The sequence below is a fragment of the Capra hircus genome, chromosome 2, assembly GCF_001704415.2.
Source record: "Capra hircus breed San Clemente chromosome 2, ASM170441v1, whole genome shotgun sequence".
Taxonomy (NCBI): Eukaryota; Metazoa; Chordata; class Mammalia; order Artiodactyla; family Bovidae; genus Capra; species Capra hircus.
The window spans coordinates 121,940,782-121,960,326 of record NC_030809.1 but is presented as its reverse complement, the minus strand read 5'-3'; the positions used below and the strand labels follow the sequence as shown (position 1 = coordinate 121,960,326).

The window sequence follows — 19,545 nt, the reverse complement described above, 5'->3', positions numbered from 1 at the left end:
TTGGGTAAAAGTATATTCTAAGCAGGCTATCCAATATCATGAACAGTAACTAATCAGAGTATTGTTTTCTCATTGCTCCCATCCTAAAAACCCAGATGGATTGAGCACCCATAATTTTCAGCAAGAATCTCCAATCTGTGTTGTTTTTAAAACAAATCATTCAATCATATCAACTTTAGGTAAAACATCTTTGACACAAGATCATAATTCAAGTTTGTCATACACTTGTAATTTAGCTTACTCTACTGGCCACAGAATAAAAATAAAATATGATTTCCAGCATAAGGGACATTTTTACCTATCTGTACTGAGCAAGCAATGAGTTGTACAACATGCAAGGCTTTGCTGCTGCTGTTGCTGCTAGGTCACTTCAGTCATCTCCTGCTTAGTGTGAGTATGATTTATTCATGTATAGGCTTTGTGATATGGTCACCATATTTATAGTGTCTTGGTTATAATTTCAACAGTACCAATAGCTCTATCTATGATATGTAGGCTCAAGGTCCCCAGAGCTTAAACAGAGAATTCCCAGGCACTTATAGTCTTGGTTTCCTGGAGTTCTTATGATGGAAACTTGGTGCAATGGAGTGGTCCAACTGTCAGCTTTGGTAGTACTACTCTTGCGGTTGAGTCTTACCTCTGCTATATACTAGCTGTGTGACTGGGCAAACAACTCAATCCTCTTGGATTGGAAATAATAGCGCCCCTCACATAAAAAGCTCTTAAAACACTGTCTGGATTGAATAAATATTGAATAATGGTGGTAGTTTTATTAATAGTAAATTCTTCCTTTAGAGTGGTTTTTCTCTAAAATTGGTTAGGATCCTTTCTGATATTAATTATTTCTAAAAGTAATATTTAGAAAGTATGAGTAGGGAAGGGTTGCATATATGGGAGGGAAAGCATCCAGTTCTTTAAAAGGAGATGTTACAAGCATCATTCACAGATTGTTCTCCTGGCAACATCCTAAAGCCAAGCTTCTATAAGCTCTTTTATATTTAAAAATATAGCATCTTTTCTGCTCATACCATTAGAAAAAATAAAATGTAATTCTTAATATTAAATGTTTCACTTGAGAACAAAGGAAAAAGGCCAAACCTTTCTGCTTTTGATGACTCCACAGGGATCTTCGGAACCTAGTGATTGAAATGGTTTTGTCTACAGACATGTCGGGTCACTTCCAGCAAATTAAAAATATAAGAAATAGTTTGCAGCAACCTGAAGGGTAGGTTATAATTTTGTTTTCATATTAAAGATCTGTGGACTTGGACTTGGCAAAGACTGTAGTTGGTTATTTTGTTCTGATAATTTGAGCATGCCCTTGTTTTGACAGGCTTGACAAAGCCAAAACCATGTCCCTGATTCTCCATGCAGCAGACATCAGTCACCCAGCCAAATCCTGGAAGCTGCACCACCGATGGACCATGGCCCTAATGGAGGAGTTTTTCCTACAGGTGCCTCTTTCACACTGTGTCTGTGCAAATGCTTTTGGAAATAGTGGCTGTGCATATTAACATACATCTTTTCTGTACAGAATCCAGACCTTGTGATGTGATATTACCAACTGGCCACACTGCATTCTTGGTACTTCAGGCAGAATTTATTAATCTCTCAGATAAATGTATTAAATAATCCTATGTAGTATTATACATGTTTTAAAGAGGGTCAGTTCTTGGATCTTAGATGCCAAGCTAAGAGAGAAAGATATGAACAGATTAGAGCTGTTATCTGCTATTGAAAGGTAAAATGCTAGGGTTAGAGTTTTCAAAGACAGAAAATAGCTTTCATCATAAAAAGGGAAAGAGAGGATGTATAACACTTCTGCATACATCTTTTCATTTGGAATTTTCTTACACATGCATATTTACAAGGATAGCTGAGAAATACAGTTTTTAGCTGGATGAACATGTACCTAACTGCAAGAAGCTATTGTTATGTGAAAAAGCAAGCCTGGATATTGTCAACAAAAAATTAATCAATAGCCAATATAAGAAAGAAATGGAAAATTTTGTTTGAGTCAAACTGAGAATTATAATCTAGGAAAGTCTCAGAGAGTTCTGAGAACTGTTCTGAAGAGGTAAAGGGGGAGGACAGTATGTATGTGATTTTGGCAAGGCGGTGCGTGTAATCAAGTACATGTCTCCACAGAAAGTTGCTGCTAGTCACTAGCAACAGACATCTTAGTTATGCTTTTCTAAGTATGGGAAGATACAAGAATCCAGGTTCATAAGAAATTTCTGCTGAAAATATTTAACTTTCTAAGGGCCAGTTCTGTCCGTTTCCCTAGCACAAACTACCTCATTCTACTCTTCACTCTGAATTCTTTTCAGCATGTGTTATAAATCAGCAACCACAGTGGCTAATGACTTCTTGTAGAACTGGATGGTGGGCAATATTCTTTATTTTACAATCCCTTCCCTTTAGGTCCTAATTTTGACCAAGATTTAGGAGACATTTCATGAACAATTTGTCCCATGGTGCTAGGAATGCTCATTCCTATGTCAGGCAAGTGTTTCATTGATAACCCACTCAATATACTATTACTAGACTGTACTCATTCAGTTCAGTTCAGTTCAGTTCAGTCGCTCAGTCGTGTCCGACTCTTTGTGACCCCATGAATCGCAGCACGCCAGGCCTCCCTGTCCATCACCAACTCCTGGAGTTCACTCAGATTCACATCCATCGAGTCAGTGATGCCATCCAACCATCTCATCCTCTGTTGTCCCCTTCTCCTCCTGCCCCCAATCCCTCCCAACATCAGAGCCTTTTCCAATGAGTCAACTTTTCACATGAGGTGGCCAAAGTACTGGAGTTGCAGCTTTAGCATCATTCTTTCCAAAGAAATCCCAGGGCTGATCTCCTTTAGAATGGACTGGTTGGATCTCCTTGCAGTCCAAGGGACTCTCAAGAGTCTTGTCTAACACCACAGTTCAAAAGCATCAATTCTTCAGCACTCAGCCTTCTCCACGGTCACTCTCACATCCATACATGACCACAGGAAAAACCATAGCCTTGACTAGACGGACCTTAGTTGGCAAAGTAATTCTCTGCTTTTTAATATGCTATCTAGGTTGGTCATAACTTTTCTTCCAAGGAGTAAGCGTCTTTTAATTTCATGGCTGCATCACCAACTGCAGTGATTTTGGAGCCCCCCAAAATAAAGTCTGACACTGTTTCCACTGTTTCCCCATCTATTTCCTATGAAGTGATGGGACTGGATGCAATGATCTTCATTTTCTGAATGTTGAGCTTTAAGCCAACTTTTTCACTCTCCTCTTTCACTTTCATCAAGAGGCACTTTAGTTCCTGTTCACTTTCTGCCATAAGGGTGGTGTCATCTGCATATCTGAGGTTATTGATATTTCTCCCAGCAATCTTGATTCCAGCTTGTGTTTCTTCCAGTCCAGTGTTTCTCATGATGTACTTTGCATATAAGTTAAATAAGCAGGGTGACAATATACAGCTTTAACGTACTCCTTTTCCTATTTGGAACCAGTCTGTTGTTCCATGTCCAGTTCTAACTGTTGCTTCCTGACCTGCATGCAGATTTTTCAAGAGGCAGGTCAGGTGGTCTGGTATTCCCATCTCTTTCAGAATTTTCCACAGTTTATCGTGACCTACACAGTCAGTGGCCAAAAACTTCTGGAACACTTGTCATGCTATTCTGTTATAGTTCAGGAAAGTGTTTCATCTTGTTGCTTCTTCCCATACCTAGAGTTACACTTTTATAATCATTGATCCTATAGAACTGAGCATTTGATCAGTTGTTTCAAGCTGCCTAATCATTAATTTTATTTGAGTTTCAGCCACGCATTTGGTAACACAAGAAACAATAATCATGAAAAATCAGCAAAATACAAATGATGGAGTTAGTAACATTAATAACTTTATAAGTGAGTACTTGAGAACTTCCGTTAGGTATGGTCCATATCGCCCCAGGTCACCTGACCAGTCTGTTGTGCACCAATCACTGTCTCTAAGGGAAATGATGTATCGGCATTGGACATAAAGTTCATCAAAGATGGCTGCACATACAGAGCAAGCAGTGGGTCATCTTGACTCCTTGTGATGCTGAAAAAGTTATGTTATTTTCTAAGGAGTGGCATGGCTGGTGCCAGAAGGGGAAAAATTCATCTTTATGATTAAGCAGGTATTTCTGCCCCTGGGGAGGTTTGGTTCACACATAATGCGGATGCATAGTGAACACTTGAGGGGAGGGAAAAGGCCCAAATGGGCAGAGCAAGAAATTATGCTTAAATTTTCCTCGTATTGCCTTGAAATGTGAATTTTTACTTCATCAACATGGAGAATGACCAGCGTTCTCTACAACATGGATACGTGTTTTTTCCTCTGTGGCGTCCCTCTTCTGTCTCTATCCCACTTGGGGTTCTAGAGTATAGTGTGTCAAGGTACTCAGGAACTTTCTACACTTACAATTATAATTTTATTATAAAGACAGCCAAATAAAGATGTATAAAGGGCAAGGTTTGGAAGGGCCCCAGATATGGAGCTTCCATGCTCTCTCCCCATAGAGACAGGGTATGCCACCTTCCCGGTACAGTGTGATCACCAACCAACATGTGCTTTGGGGTCAGGAGTTTTTATGGGGGGTTCATTTCATAGACATGATTGATTAAATCATTGGCTAATATGATGGAAGTCAATCTCCAGCCCTCCTTTCATACCAGGAGAGCAGGCTGCCCCAGTATTCCAGGCCTCTAATCATGTGGTTATTCTCTCTGGTGACCAGCTCCATCCTGAAGCAATCTATGGGGTCTCGGCCATGACCCACACAATTGTTTTACTTTTATTTATTTACTTGACCGGGCCAAGCCTTAGTTGCAGCATGTGGGATCTTCCTTGTGTCGTGTGGAATCTTTTGTAGAGGTGTGTGGACTCTAGTTGTAGTACATATAGGAGGGCCCATTTTTCAGAAGGAATGAAGGGGAGTAATTAGATGAGCTAACTCCCTGAAGTAAGTTGTTTCAAGAAGGCCAAACTAGTGCATCTTCCCCTCCTTTCACAATTAAATCTCCCGAGAGAACTGGTGATCCCTCAAATTCTACCCTCAGTCTTAGCGTGCCCTTCATGCCTGTGGTCAGGAGCTTGCTATGTGCTTGCTGCAGATGTCACTTCTGAGATTAAAAGTGCTTTAGTGAAGGAGGTTTCTCAAGATACCTGTACTTCACCCTTTTTTTAAAAATCTTCTTCATTACTTTAAAACTATAGAAATTGTTTTGGCTTCAGAGAAAATGCAGAAATGAAAAAAGAAACATGTGCCATTAAATACTGGGTTTAACATCTTATTGACAGCTGTCAGAGCATTTCACTCTGTTAAGGAAGAGTTAAAATAGTTACAGACATAACTCACTTATTGTGCCTCATTTTATTGTGCTTTGCAGATACTGCTTTTTTTGTTTGGTTTTACAAGTTGAAAGTTTGTGGCAATCCTGCATACAGCAAGTCTATCAGTGACATTTTTCTGACAGCATTTGTTTACCTCATGTCTCTATGTCAGGTTTTGGTAATTCTCACAGTCTTTTATGTTTTTATTTTTTTATTGTTATATATATATTTGCTGAGGTTTCTCTGGTGGCTCAGTGCTAAAAAAACTCGCCTGGCAATGCAGGAGATAGAGTCTCGATCCCTGGGTTGGAAAGATCCCCTGGAGAAGGAAATGGCAACCCACTCTGAGATTCTTGCCTGGGAAATCTCATGGACAGAAGGAGCCTGGCAGGGGTTGCAAAAGAGTCAGACACAACTCAGCGACTAAACAATAACTCAGTGGCTAAATATAACAATGTATTTGTTATGTATTTTTCACTATTACCATATGTGTTATTATTATATGTTTTTGTTATATGTATTATATGATCAGTGACCTTTGATGTTACTATTGTAATCATTTCGAGGTGCCACAAGCCACTCCTATGCAAGAAGGTGATATTACTTGATAAATGTTGTTTGTGTTCTGACCACTCACTGACCAGCTGGCCATTCCCCTGTCTCTTGCCTTCTCCTTGGGCTTCCCTATTCCCTGAGACAGGACAATATTGGAATTAGACAAATTAACCATCCTATAATGGCCTCAGAGTGTTCACAGGAAAGGAAGAGTTGCACATCTCTCACTTCAAATCGAAAGCTAGAAATGATTAAGCTTAATAGAATGTATGTCTTAGTCACTCAGTCATGTCCGACTCTTTGTGACCCCATGGAGCCAGGCTCCCTTGTCCATGGAATTCTCCAGGAAAGAATACTAGAGATTCTCTTCTCCAGGGGATCTTCCTAACCCAGGGATTGAACCCAGGTCTCCCATATTACAGAAAGATTCTTTACCATCTGAGCCACCTGGGAAGCCCAGCTTAATAGAAAAGGCATATCAGAAGCTGAGATGATATGAAAGCTGGGCCTCTTTTGCAGATTAGCCAAGTTGCGGATGGAAATAAAAAGTTTGTGAAGAAGATTAAAAGTGCTACTGCAGTGAACACATGAATGATGAGAAAGCAAAATAGTTTTATACTGAGATGGAGAAAATTTTAGTGGTCTAGTTAGATCAAAACAGCCACCACATTCCCTCAAGCCAAAGCCTAATCCAGAGTAAGGCTCTAACTCTCTTCAAATCTATGAAGCCTGAGAGGGGAGGAAGCTACAGAAGAAACGCTTGAAACTAGCAGAGGCTGGTTCCTGAGGTTAAAGGAAAGAAGCCATCTCTATAACATAAGAGTGCAAAGTGAAGCAGTAAGTGCTTCAAGGTACCCAGAAGATCTAAGTAAGACCATTAGGAAGGTTGCTTCATTAAACAACAGATTTTCAATGTAAGGAAACAGCTTTCAATGGGAAGAAGATGACATCTAGGACTTTCATAGTTAAAGAGGAATTACATAACTGGCTTCAAAGCTTCAAAGGCTGACTCACTTGTTATGGGCTAATGCAACTGGTGACTTAAAGTTGAAGCCATTGCTCACTTACTGTTCTGAAAATCCATAGGGCCCTTAGTGTTAGTCGCTCAGTCGTATCCAACTCTTTGCAACCCCATGGACTGTAACTTGCCAGGCTCCTCCATCCATGGGCTTTTCTAGGCAAGAATACTGAAGTGGGTAGTCATTTCCTTTTCCAGGGGATCTTCCCAACCTAGGTATCGAACCTGGGTCTCCCACATTGCAGGCAGACTCTCTACCATCTGAGCCACCAGGGAAGCCCAAGAATTATGCTAAGTTTGTTCTACCTGTACGCTATAAATGGAACAATAAAGCCTGAATGACAGCACATCTGTTGACAACATGCTTTACTGAATATTTTAAGGCCATTGCTGAGACCCATTGCTCAGGAAAAGATTCCTTTTAAATTATTACTGTTCATTGGCAATGCACCGGTTATCTGAGAGCTTTAATGGAGATGTACAAGATAATGTTGTTTTCATGCCTGTTGACACAACGTCCATTCTGCAGCCATGGATCAAGGAATAATTTCTACTTTCAAGTCTTATTATGTAAGAATTATATTTCATAAACTATATCTGCCATAGATAGTGATTCCTCTGATGGATCTGAGCAAAGCAATTGAAAACCTTCTGGAAATAATTCACTATTCCAGATGTCATTAAGAACATTGGTTATTCATGTGAAAAGTCAAGATATTGACATTAACAGGAGTTTAATAAAAGTTGATTCTAACCCTCAGGGATGACTTGGAGGAGTTCAAGACTTCAGTGGAGGAAGTAACTGTAGATGTGGAAATAAGAGGAAAGTTAGAATTAGATGTGAAGCCTGAAAATGTGACTGAATTGCTGCAATATTATAATAAGACTTTAATTCATGAGGAGTTGCTTCTGAAGGATGAGCAAAAAGTGATTTTTCTTGATATGTAAACTATTCATGGTGAAGATGCTGTGAAAATTGCTGAAATGACAGCAGAGGATTTAGAATATTACATAAACTTGGTTGATAAAGCAGTGGCAGAATTTGAGAGGGTTGACTTCAATTTTGAAAGAATTCTGCTATGGGTAAAATGCTGTCAAACAATACCACATGTTACAGAGATACCATTCATGAAAGGAAGAGTCAATTGATGGGCCACACTGTGTTCTTATTTTAAGAAATGGCGCAGCCACCCCAGGCTTTAGCAACTACCACCCTGATCAGTAAGCAGCCATCAGTACTCAAAACCCTCCACTAGCAAAAAGATTACAATTCACTGAATACTCAGATGATGGCTAAAATTTCTATCAATAAACCATTTTTAAATTAAGCTATGTATATTGCTTTTTTAGGCATAATGTCAGTACACACTTATTAGACTACATTAGACTACAGTATGGGATAAACATAACTTTTATAAACACTAGGAAACAGAAAAACTCATAGCTCACTTTATTGCAATGCTTCCTTTATTTTGGTCATCTGAAACCCAACCTAGAATATCTCCAAGTTATACATGTATTAGTTCTTTGTTATGGCCTTTCAAAGAAGAAATTCCAACAACCCCCAAGGGAATTGCTAAGACAGACATAAACTATCAGGCCTGAGCACATCAGGCTACTTGAGTTTCCAAGTTGATGGAACCACTTTCTCAACCTCTATCTACAGGCTCATCTCCAAGAAAAGATGCACTGATTCAGGGGCATAACTAAGTTGTTGGTTAAATAATTGAGTTTAGTGGTTCTGCTCTATTCAGTCACTAAGTCAAGTCCAACTCTTTGCAACCCCAGGGACTACAGCATGCCAGGCTTCCCTGTCCTTCACTAGGTCCTAGAGGTTGATCAGATTCACATCCATTGAGTCTGTGATGCTATCTAACCATCTCATCCTCTGCTACCCTCTTCTCCTCCAGCCCTTCATCTTTCCCAGCATTAGGGTCTTTTCCAGTGAGTCAGCTCTTCACATCAGGTGGCCAAAATTTGGAGTTTCAGCATTAGTCCTTCCAATGAATATTCGGGACTGATTTCCTTTGGAATGATTAGTTTGATCTCCTTGCTGTCCAAGAGACTCTCAAGAGTTTTCTCCAGCACCACAACTCAAAAGGATCAGTTCTTTGGTGCTCAGCCTTCTTTATGGTCCAATTCTACATCAGTACATGTTTACTCGAAAAACCATAACTTTGGCTCTTTAGACCTTTGCCAGCAAAGTGATATCTCTGTTTTTTAAGATGGTGTCTAGGTTTGTGATAACTTTCTTTCCGAGGAGGAAGCATCTTTTAATTTCATGGCTCCAGTCACTGTTTGCAGTAATTTTGGAGCCCAAGGAAATAAAATCTGTCACTATTTCCACTTTTTCCCATTCTATTTGCCATGAAGTGATGGGACCAGATGCTATGATCTTAGTTTTTTGAATGTTGAGTTTTAAGCCAGCTTTTTCACTCTCCTCTTTCACCCTTATCAGGAGGTTCTTTAATTCCTCTTCATTTTCTGCCATTAGGGTGGTATAATATGCATATCTGAGGTCATTGATATTTCTCCCAGAAATCTTGATTCCAGCTTGTGATTCATTCAGCTTGACATTTTGCATGGTATGCTCTGCACACCTAGGGCTTCCCAGGAAGCACAGGGGTAAAGAATCTGCCTGCCAATGCGAAAGATGCCAGTTCAGTCTCTGAGTCAGAAAGATCCCCTGGGGGAGGGCATGGAAACTCACTCCAGTTCTCCTTCTGGAAAATTCCATGGACAGAGGAATCTGGCAGGCTACAGTCCATCGTGTCATGAAAAGTCAGACATGACTGATCACTTACATATACACTCTGCATGTAAGTTAAATACACAAGGTGACAACATACAGCCTTGTACTCCTTTCCCAATTTTGAGCCTCTCCATTGTTCCATGTTGAGTTCTAACTGTTGCTTCTTGGTTTATATACAGGTTTCTCAGGAAGCAAGTAAGGTGGACTCATATTCCCATCGCTTTAAGAATATTTCACAGTTGTGATCCACACAGTCAAAGACTTTAGTGTAGCCAATGAAGCAGAAGTAGATGTTTTTCTGGAATTCCCCTGCTTTCATCATGATCCAATGGATTTTGGCAATTTGACCTCTAGCTCTTCTGCCTTTTCTAAACCCAGCTTGTACATCTGGAAGTTCTCAGTTCACGTACTGCAGAAGCCTAGCTTGAATGATTTTGCACATAACCTTGCTACCATGTGAAACAAATGCAATTGTGCAGTAGTTTGAACATCCTTTAGCATTGTGCTTCTTTGGGACTGGAATGAAAATTGACCTTTTCTAGCCTTTTGGCCACTGCTGATATTTCCAAATTTGCTGATATATTGAGTGCAACACTTTAACAGCATTATCTTTTAGGATTTTAATGACCTAGGAACCTAAAATTTTGCATCAGTCACTTGTCTGATTCAATGCCTCAGAATATACGTGTATTCAGTAAGTTTTTTTATTTTTAAAATTATTTTTTTGGCCTCCTATTGCTAGCATGAAAGCACAACCTCCAAAAATATATAAACCAGTTGATTTACACAGTGTCTATTGCTTTTGACCCTGGTCTCACTTTGATGAAAAGTAAATGTTCCCTATTCAGGGACAGAATAAGAAAATTGTTAAGTTTGTCAAACTCATCTTCAGGTATCCCGACTCTCTCTTTAAATATCTTTCCCTTTCCCTTAGGAGTCTCCCTTGTCCTTTAGGGTTCCTGGTTCCCTCAGAGTCTGGCTACAGGGCCCTCTACTAATCTTGTGCTCATGGCCTGTATTCACCCTAAAGAATAAATAACACTTTGAAATGTTTATAAATAACTAATTAACTCACCTTAGCATTCAGTGTCTTTAGCAGTGGAAGTTTAATATTCTAAGTCAATTGTACAGTACAAGAAGCAAGTATAATATAAAATCTCCTACTTCATCTGTAGGAAGATCAACCCTGCATACGTTTGTCAAATGCCTAAGTCCCATATGGAAATTTTAGCATCCAGCATTTTATGAAATTTAGTTCATGGAAAATAAATCATCACAATGCCTTTTTAAGGCCCAAATGATCATTTTCAGGTCAAGGAATTTAAATGGCATAAATCTACATCTTTTAAAATATCACCAACACTGTAACTAATAAAAGCAATTAATCATCTTTGCATATGTCAATTAGGAATTTACAGTATTACATTTCCCATGAAGCATATAAGTAGCTTTATTTCTATTTTAATAATAGTAATGTCATTTTATTTAATAAGCTGTTAATATTATTCTTTTACTTTATTCTCAACATGTTAAAATAAAATTCATAATAGTCTTTCAATAAAGCCCTCATACATGTTGTCTTATTTCTATTTGTAGTCCCAAAGTCTCCCTTTCATTCAGGTTTGGAGCACAAGCCTCATCTTTAACTTATCCCAAGCCACCCCATGCTGCCTACAAGTTAATGTTTCAGAAACAGAATTTCTGTTATGTCAATTCCATCTAGGAAATAGAAAGGGAAAGCCAATGCCCCAGTCCATTAGAAGTAAATTAAGTACTAATCCTTTCTCATGTAGTTTAACATCATCCAAGATATGCATCAGTTCAGTTCAGTGCAGACGCTCAGTCGTGTCCAATTCTTTGTGATCCCATGAACCACAGCACGCTAGGCCTCTCTGTCCATCACCAACTCCCAGAGTTCACCCAAACCCGTGTCCATCCAGTCAGTGATGCCATGCAAACCTCTTATCCTCTGTCGTCCCCTTCACCTCTTGCCCTCAATCTTTCCCAGCATCAGGGTCTTTCCCAATGAGTCAGCTCTTCACATCAGGTGGCCAAAGTATTGGAGTTTCAGCTTCAACATCAGTCCTCCAGTGAACACCCAGGACTGATCTCCTTTAGGTTGGACTAGCTGGATATCCTTACAGTCCAAGGGACTCTTAAGAGTCTTCTCCAACATCACAGTTCAAAAGCATCAGTTCTTTGGCACTCAGCTTTCTTCACAGACCAACTCTCACATCCAAACATGACCACTGGAAAAACCATAGCCTTGATTAGATGGACCTTTGTTGGCAAAGTAATGTCTCTGCTTTTGAATATGCTGTCTAGGTTGGTCATAACTTTCCTTCCAAGGAGTAAGCATCTTTTAATTTCATGGCTGCAATCACCATCTGCAGTGATTTTTGGAGCCCAGAAAAATAAAGGCAGCCACTGTTTCTCCATCTATTTGCCATGAAGTGATGTGACTGGATGCCACGATCTTAGTTTTCTGAATGTGCTTTAAGCCAACTTTTTCACTCTCCTCTTTCACTTTCATCAAGAGGCTTTTGAGTTCCTCTTTACTTTCTGCCATAAGGGTGGTGTCATCTGCATATCTGAGGTTATTGATATTTCTCCCAGCAATCTTGATTCCAGCTTGTGCTTCTTCCAGCCCAGTGTTTCTCATGATGTACTCTGCATAGAAGTTAAATAAGCAGGGTGACAATATACAGCCTTGATGTACTCCTTCTCCTATTTGGAACCAGTCTGCTGTTCCATGTCCAGTTCTAACTGTTGCTTCCTGACCTGCATATGCATCACACACCATAAATACCTCTAATTAGCAGGTGCTTTTGCTATTATGAATTATGATTTTTGTTGTTGGTGTTCAGTTGCTAAGTCATGTCCAACTCTTTGTGACCCCATGGACTGCAGCACCCAGGTTCCCTTGCCCTCCAGTATCTTAATGAAGTTTCCTTAAATTACATGTCCATTGAGTCAGTGATGCTACCTAACCATCTCTGATTTTGATTAGTTAACATTACTGACTACTGACTATATATCAGGTAGTGTCCTTAAACTTCATATAAATTATCTTAGATAACCTCAGGATAACTCTATTAGATAGACAAAGTTTGCTGGAAGAGATCACAGAAATTCTTTCTCTATTTTCTGTAAGTTGTGACATAGTGAAATATTCCTGTTTGTAGCTACTTGACCTTCTGATTCTTTGATGACCATATCTAGATCTTCCCAAGCAATTCTGATTTCAAACTTTCTGCCCCTCATAATCAGAGGCATGGTTCAGAGGAATTGCACCAGAAAACATATCAGTAAGAACTTTAAAGCCACACATTGACATAATGTAAAGATCATGATGAAAAGATGTTAGAAAAAGCAGACAAAGGAAACTGAAGTTCTCAGACAGGTGTTGCCTTGTAACATGGGCTCTGCCACTAAATGTAGGCCACTCCCTTTTGTCCCCTGATCTTAGGACTAGATCATATGTCCTAACAGTGCTCTTATGGGGCTTCCCTGGTGGCTCAGATGATAAAGAATCCACCTGCAACGTCAGAGACCCAGGTTCAATCGTTGGCTTGGGAAGATCTCCTGGAGGAGGGCATGGCAACCCCCTCCAGTATTCTTGACTGGAGAATTCCATCTGTCCTATCCCCTCTTCGAGAGTATCCTCTCTCCTCTTTCAAATCTCCGTGAATGCAAAGAGCCAATGTTTGATAAAGCTTGGCATAATTAATGGCTTCCCAGGTAGCACTAATGGTAAAGTATCCACCTGCCAATGCAGGAGACACAAGAAATGCAGGTTCTGTCCCTGGGTTGGGAAGATCCCCTGGAAGAGGAAATAGCAACCCACTCCAGTCTTCTTGCCTGGAAAATGTCAAGGCCAGAGGAGTTTGGCAGACTACAGTCTATGGGGTCACAAAGAGTCTGACACGACTAAGCATCTGAGCATGCAGTCATGCTGTCATAGGAAGAAAGTTTTGTCCATAGCAGCCACCTTTAAATCTTTTATCTCTTGTGATATTTAGCCCAAGCAGAAATGGAGTTCTTCAATATTTGTGCTCAATTAATCTACAATTGAAGATCACATAGTAAAAAAATCATTGATATTTCAATTTTCTCTGATAAGACTACATTAAAACAAGATTTATGCAAACAGTAGCTCAGTTCATAAAGAATCTGCCTACAATGCAGGAGACCCCAGTTCAATTCCTGTGTTGGGAAGATCTGCTGGAGAAGGGATAGGCAACCCACTCCAGTATTCTGGGGCTTCCCTTGTGGCTCAGCTGGTAAAGAATCCGCCTGTAATGTAGGAGACCTGGGTTCAATCCCTGGGTTTGAAAATCCCCTGGAGAAGGGAAAGGCTACCCACTACAGTATTCCGCCCTGGAGAATTCCATAGACTATATAGTCCATGGGGTCACAAAGAGTCAGACACAACTGAGCGATTTTTACTCACATGCAAACAGAATGTAAGAATATTGAATATGTTCCTCATTACTTGCTGTGGGAGTTTCAGTAAAACTTGGTTTATAGGTAGAAAGATCTTTCAAAATGCTCATATACTTTTTTAAAAAGTGTTTGATTTTATTTATTTGACAGTACTCCTTCTTAGTTGCAGCATATGAATTCTTAGATGCAGTATTGGGATCCAGTTCCCTGAGCAGGAATCAAACACAGGCCCTCTGCTTTGGGAGTGTGGTGCCTTAACCACTAGACCACCAAGCTGCTGCTGCTTGGTTGCTTTAGTCACGCCCTACTCTGTGCGACCCTATGGACTGCAGCCTGCCAGGCTCCTCTGTCCATGGGATTCTCTAGGTAAGAGTACTAGAGTGGGTTTCCATGCCCCCCTCCAGGGGATATTCCTGACCCAGGGATGGAACTTGGGTCTCGCATATTGCAGACAAATTCTTTACTGCTGAGCCAAGGAGGTGCCTCGTTAGTTTAAAAACCAGTCCAATCATGAATTATTGATACTGAAGATCTGCTAATGTTATTTGGCATTGAGGGGAAAAAGCAGAAAATTCATGAGCTGGATTGTCAAATGCCAAATAACACACCAAGATGACTAGTTCATGGTCAGTTCCATTCAGTTCAGTTCAGTCGATCGGTCGTGTCTGACTCTTTGCGACCCCATGAATCGCAGCACGCCAGGCCTCCCTGTCCATCACCATCTCTTGAAGTTCACTCAGACTCACGTCCATCGAGTCCGTGATGCCATCCAGCCATCTCATCCTCAGTCGTCCCCTTCTCCTCCTGCCCCCAATCCCTCCCAGCATCAGAGTCTTTCCCAATGAGTCAACTCTTCGCATGAGGTGGCCAAAGTACTGGAGCTTCAGCTTTAGCATCATTCCTTCCAAAGAAATCCCAGGGTTGATCTCCTTCAGAATGGACCGGTTGGATCTCCTTGCAGTCCAAGGGACTCTCAAGAGTCTTGTCCAAAACCACAGTTCAAATGCATCAATTCTTCGGCACTCAGCCTTCTTCACAGTCCAACTCTCACATCCATACATGACCACAGGAAAAACCATAGCCTTGACTAGGTGGACCTTAGTCAGCAAAGTAATGTCTCTGCTTCTGAATATACTATCTAGGTTGGTCATAACTTTTCTTCCAAGGAGTAAGCGTCTTTTAATTTCATGGCTGCAGTCACCATCTGCAGTGATTTTGGAGCCCCCAAAAATAAAGTCTGACACTGTATCTACTGTTTCCACTGTTTCCCCATCTATTTCCCATGAAGTGATGGGACCAGATGCCATAATCTTCATTTTCTGAATGTTGAGCTTTAAGCCAACTTTTTCACTCTCCTCTTTCACTTTCTTCAAGAGGCTTTTTAGTTCCTCTTCACTTTCTGCCATAAGGGTGGTGTCCTCTGCATATCTGAGGTTATTGATATTTCTCCCGGCAATCTTGATTCCAGCTTGTGTTTCTTCCAGTCCAGCATTTCTCATGATGTACTGTGCATATAAGTTAAATAAGCAGGGTGACAGTATACAGCCTTGATGTACTCCTTTTCCTATTTGGAACCAGTCTGCTGTTCCATGTCCAGTTCTAGCTGTTGCTTCCTGACCTGCATGTAGATTTCTCAAGAGGCAGGTTAGGTGGTCTGGTATTCCCATCTCTTTCAGAATTTTCCACAGTTTATTGTGATCCACACAGTCAACTGCTTTGGCATAATCAATAAAGCAGAAATAGATGTTTTTCTGGAACTCTCTTGCTTTTTCCATGATCCAGCGGATGTTGGCCATTTGATCTCTGGTTCCTCTGCCTTTTCTAAAACCAGCTTGAACATCAGGGAGTTCACGGTTCACGTATTGCTGAAGTCTGGCTTGGAGAATTTTGAGCATTACTTTACTAGCATGTGAGATGAGTGCAATTGTGTGGTAGTTTGAGCATTTTTTGCATTGCCTTTCTTTGGAATTGGAATGAAAACTAACCTTTTCCAGTTCTGTGGCCAATGCTGAGTTTTCCAAATTTGTTGGCATATTGAGTGCAGCACTTTCACACATCATCTTTCAGGCTTTGAAACAGCTCTACTGGAATTCCATCACCTCCACTAACTTTGTTCATAGTGATGCTTTCTAAGGCCCACTTGACTTCACTTTCCAAGATGTCTGGCTCTAGATTAGTGATCACATCATTATGATTATCAGGGTTGTGAAGATCTTTTTTGTACCGTTCTTCCATGTATTCTTGCCACCTCTTCTTAATATCTTCTGCTTCTGTTAAGTCCAGGCCATTTCTGTCCTTTATCGAGCCCAACTTTGCACGAAATGTTCCGTTGGTATCTCTAATTTTCTGGAAGAGATCTCTAGTCTTTCCCATTCTGTTGTTTTCCTCTATTTCTTTGCATTGATTGCTGAAGAAGGCTTTCTTATCTCTTCTTGCTATTCTTTGGAACTCTGCATTCAAATGCTTATATCTTTCCTTTTCTCCTTTGCTTTTCGCCTCTCTTCTTTTCACAGCTATTTGTAAGGCCTCCTCAGACAGCCATTTTGCTTTTTTGCATTTCTTTTCCATGGGGATGGTCTTGATCCCTGTCTCCTGTACAGTGTCACAAACCTCATTCCATAGTTCATCAGGCACTCTATATCAGATCTAGACCCTTAAATCTATTTCTCACTTCCACTGTATAATCATAAGGAATTTGATTTAGGTCATACCTGAATGGTCTAGTGGTTTTCCCTACTTTCTTCAATTTAAGTCTGAATTTGGCAATAAGGAGTTCATGATGTGAGCCACAGTCAGCTCTCGGTCTTGTTTTTGTTGACTGTATAGAGCTTCTCCATCTTTGGCTGCAAAGAGTATAATCAGTCTGATTTCGGTGTTGACCATCTGGTGATGTCCATGTGTAGAGTCTTCTCTTGTGTTGTTGGAAGAGGGTGTTTGCTATGACCAGTGCATTTTCTTAGCAAAACTCTATTAGTCTTTGCCCTGCTTCATTCTGCATTCCAAGGCCAAATTTGCCTGTTACTCCAGGTGTTTTTTGACTTGCTACTTTTGCATTCCAGTCCCCTATAATGAAAAGGACATCTCTTTTGGGTGTTAGTTCTAAAGGATCTTGTAGGTCTTCATAAAACTGTTCAACTTCAGTTTGTTCAGCGTTACTGGTTGGGGCATAGACTTGGATAACTGTGATATTGAATGGTTTGCCTTGGAGATGAAGAGATCATTCTGTCATTTTTGAGACTGCATCCAAGTACTGCATTTCGGACTCTTTCGTTGACCATGATAGCTACTCCATTTCTTCTGAGGAATTCCTGCCCGCAGTAGTAGATGTAATGGTCATCTGAGTTAAATTCACCCATTCCAGTCCATTTTAGTTCACTCATTCGTAGAATGTCGACGTTCACCCTTGCCATCTCTTGTTTGACCACTTCCAATTTGCCTTTATTCATGGACCTGACATTCCAGGTTCCTATGCAATATTGCTCTTACAGCATCGGATCTTGCTTCTATCACCAGTCACATCCACAACTGGGTATTGTTTTTGCTTTGGCTCCATCCCTTCATTCTTTCTGGAGTTATTTCTCCACTGATCTCCAGAAGCATATTGGGCGCCTAATGACCTGGGGAGTTCCTCTTTTGGTATCCTATCATTTTGCCTTTTCTTACTGTTCATGGGGTTCTCAAGGCAAGAATACTGAAGTGGCTTGCCATTCCCCTCTCCCGTGGACCACATTCTGTCAGGCCTCTCCACCATGACCCGCCCATCTTGGGTTGCCCCGCAGGCATGGCTTGGTTTCATTGAGTTAGACAAGGCTGCAGTCCTAGTGTGATTAGATTGACTAGTTTTCTGTGGGTATGGTTTCAGTGTGTCTGCCCTCTGATGCCCTCTTGCAACACTTACCATCTTACTTGGGTTTCTCTTACCTTGGCGTGGGGTATCTCTTCACAGCTGCTCCAGCAAAGCACAGCAGCTGTTCCTTACCTTGGACGAGGGGTATCTCCTTACCGCCGCTGTTGTTGACCTTCAACGTGGGATAGCTCCTCTAGGCTAGTTTATGGTAACTTTAGAAAATTCCAAAGAAGAAAGGATTATCTCTCTAGAATACCACTGCAGAGTCTCCAGGTGCTGGAAATGTTCCTGTCATTTTACTTCTACAGTGTGTGCCGTATACAACACATCCCCCAAAGCACACCAACTCAGTAAAGTTACATGAACTTGAATAACAGCTTTTGGTTTTCTAATAAATACACAAAGCCAATTAAGAAGTAAAATATGCAACTTTTTAAGGGTTTTTATCTAAGCTGCTCTTTTCTTAGTTTCTCTACACCAAGTCTGTACTAACGGGCGTTTCTTTCTGTAGGGAGATAAAGAAGCAGAATTAGGGCTTCCATTTTCCCCGCTTTGTGATCGGAAGTCTACGATGGTGGCCCAGTCCCAAATAGGTAATACTGAGAACTGGTGGTCGTGGAGAGCGAGTGTGAGCCTGTTAATTTTCAAATGGATACACAATGTTTTTCACTCATGAAAATCTACTGCATATGTATGATAAATATAATTTTTAGACTGATCTATATGGGGGTGAATGGTAAGAATTTTGTAATATCCTCACAAAATGAATCAACAGAGCAGAGTTAGTAAATAATTGTTATTCTCTTTGTAATCCTTTTATAAAATGCAGAGCTTTCTTCTCTTTCTATGCAAGAGACAGCATTTTCTGTTGTTTTGTTGCTGATTATTTTCTGTAATTTAATTCTTTATATATGGAATAATCCAATGAAAATATTAATGTATCCGTTCTGTTATCACTAAATTTGAATAATATGCCTAATGTACTAGCTCATATTCTTTTGGGAAAAAAATTCTTAGGATATGAATATGTTAGGGAAACCAACAGGAAATTTGTAAAATAATATTGCTCCCAACCTTATTTATTCTTTTCATTTGTGTTTATGTTAGGAACGTCAAATCCAGCCCATGATTAAAACATATTATTGCTATTGTTAATATATTAAAACGGTGTTCCCTGGGCCAGGATCTTCATTTCTGGCATATATGACCAATAAATGAAGAATCGCACCTTGCCTCTGTAGTTGGTCCTGCACCACCTCCTCCAAAGTGGTGATCACCTGTCAGAAAGCTTCTTGCTCTCACCTTTCCTACTTCCTACCCATGTTCCAATAGCTGTTTTCCTAGCTGCCATAACACAGGTGCCTCTCATCATTTACAAGGTGTGAATATGGCAGCTTAAGGGCCTCTGTGGGCAGACTGAGAAAAATTAAGTTTCTGAGGCTTGTTGCTGTACTGTAATTACTGCCATGTTAGTAAAGGTGACTCATTTGACAGTCTCTAGATCCCAAGCATTTAAAACCATAGACGAAACTTGAAAGAACACCCTCGTGGTCAATTAACATTGACTTAACTTGAAGTCAT

At 40.4% G+C, this 19,545-nt stretch overlaps 1 protein-coding gene across 4 annotated transcripts in view; it reads left to right on the top strand.

Annotated features, from left to right (window-relative positions):
• The window catches only part of PDE1A (phosphodiesterase 1A), a 386,812-nt gene that overhangs the window by 319,894 nt on the left and 47,373 nt on the right, over positions 1-19,545 (top strand). For all 4 annotated transcript variants that reach the window (XM_005675891.3, XM_013968481.2, XM_013968476.2 and 1 more), the window contains 3 exons: positions 1,124-1,225; positions 1,334-1,454; positions 18,476-18,557. In XM_005675891.3, coding sequence (XP_005675948.1) covers positions 1,124-1,225; positions 1,334-1,454; positions 18,476-18,557 — 305 coding nt within the window. The remainder of the gene's footprint in view (positions 1-1,123; positions 1,226-1,333; positions 1,455-18,475; positions 18,558-19,545) is intronic.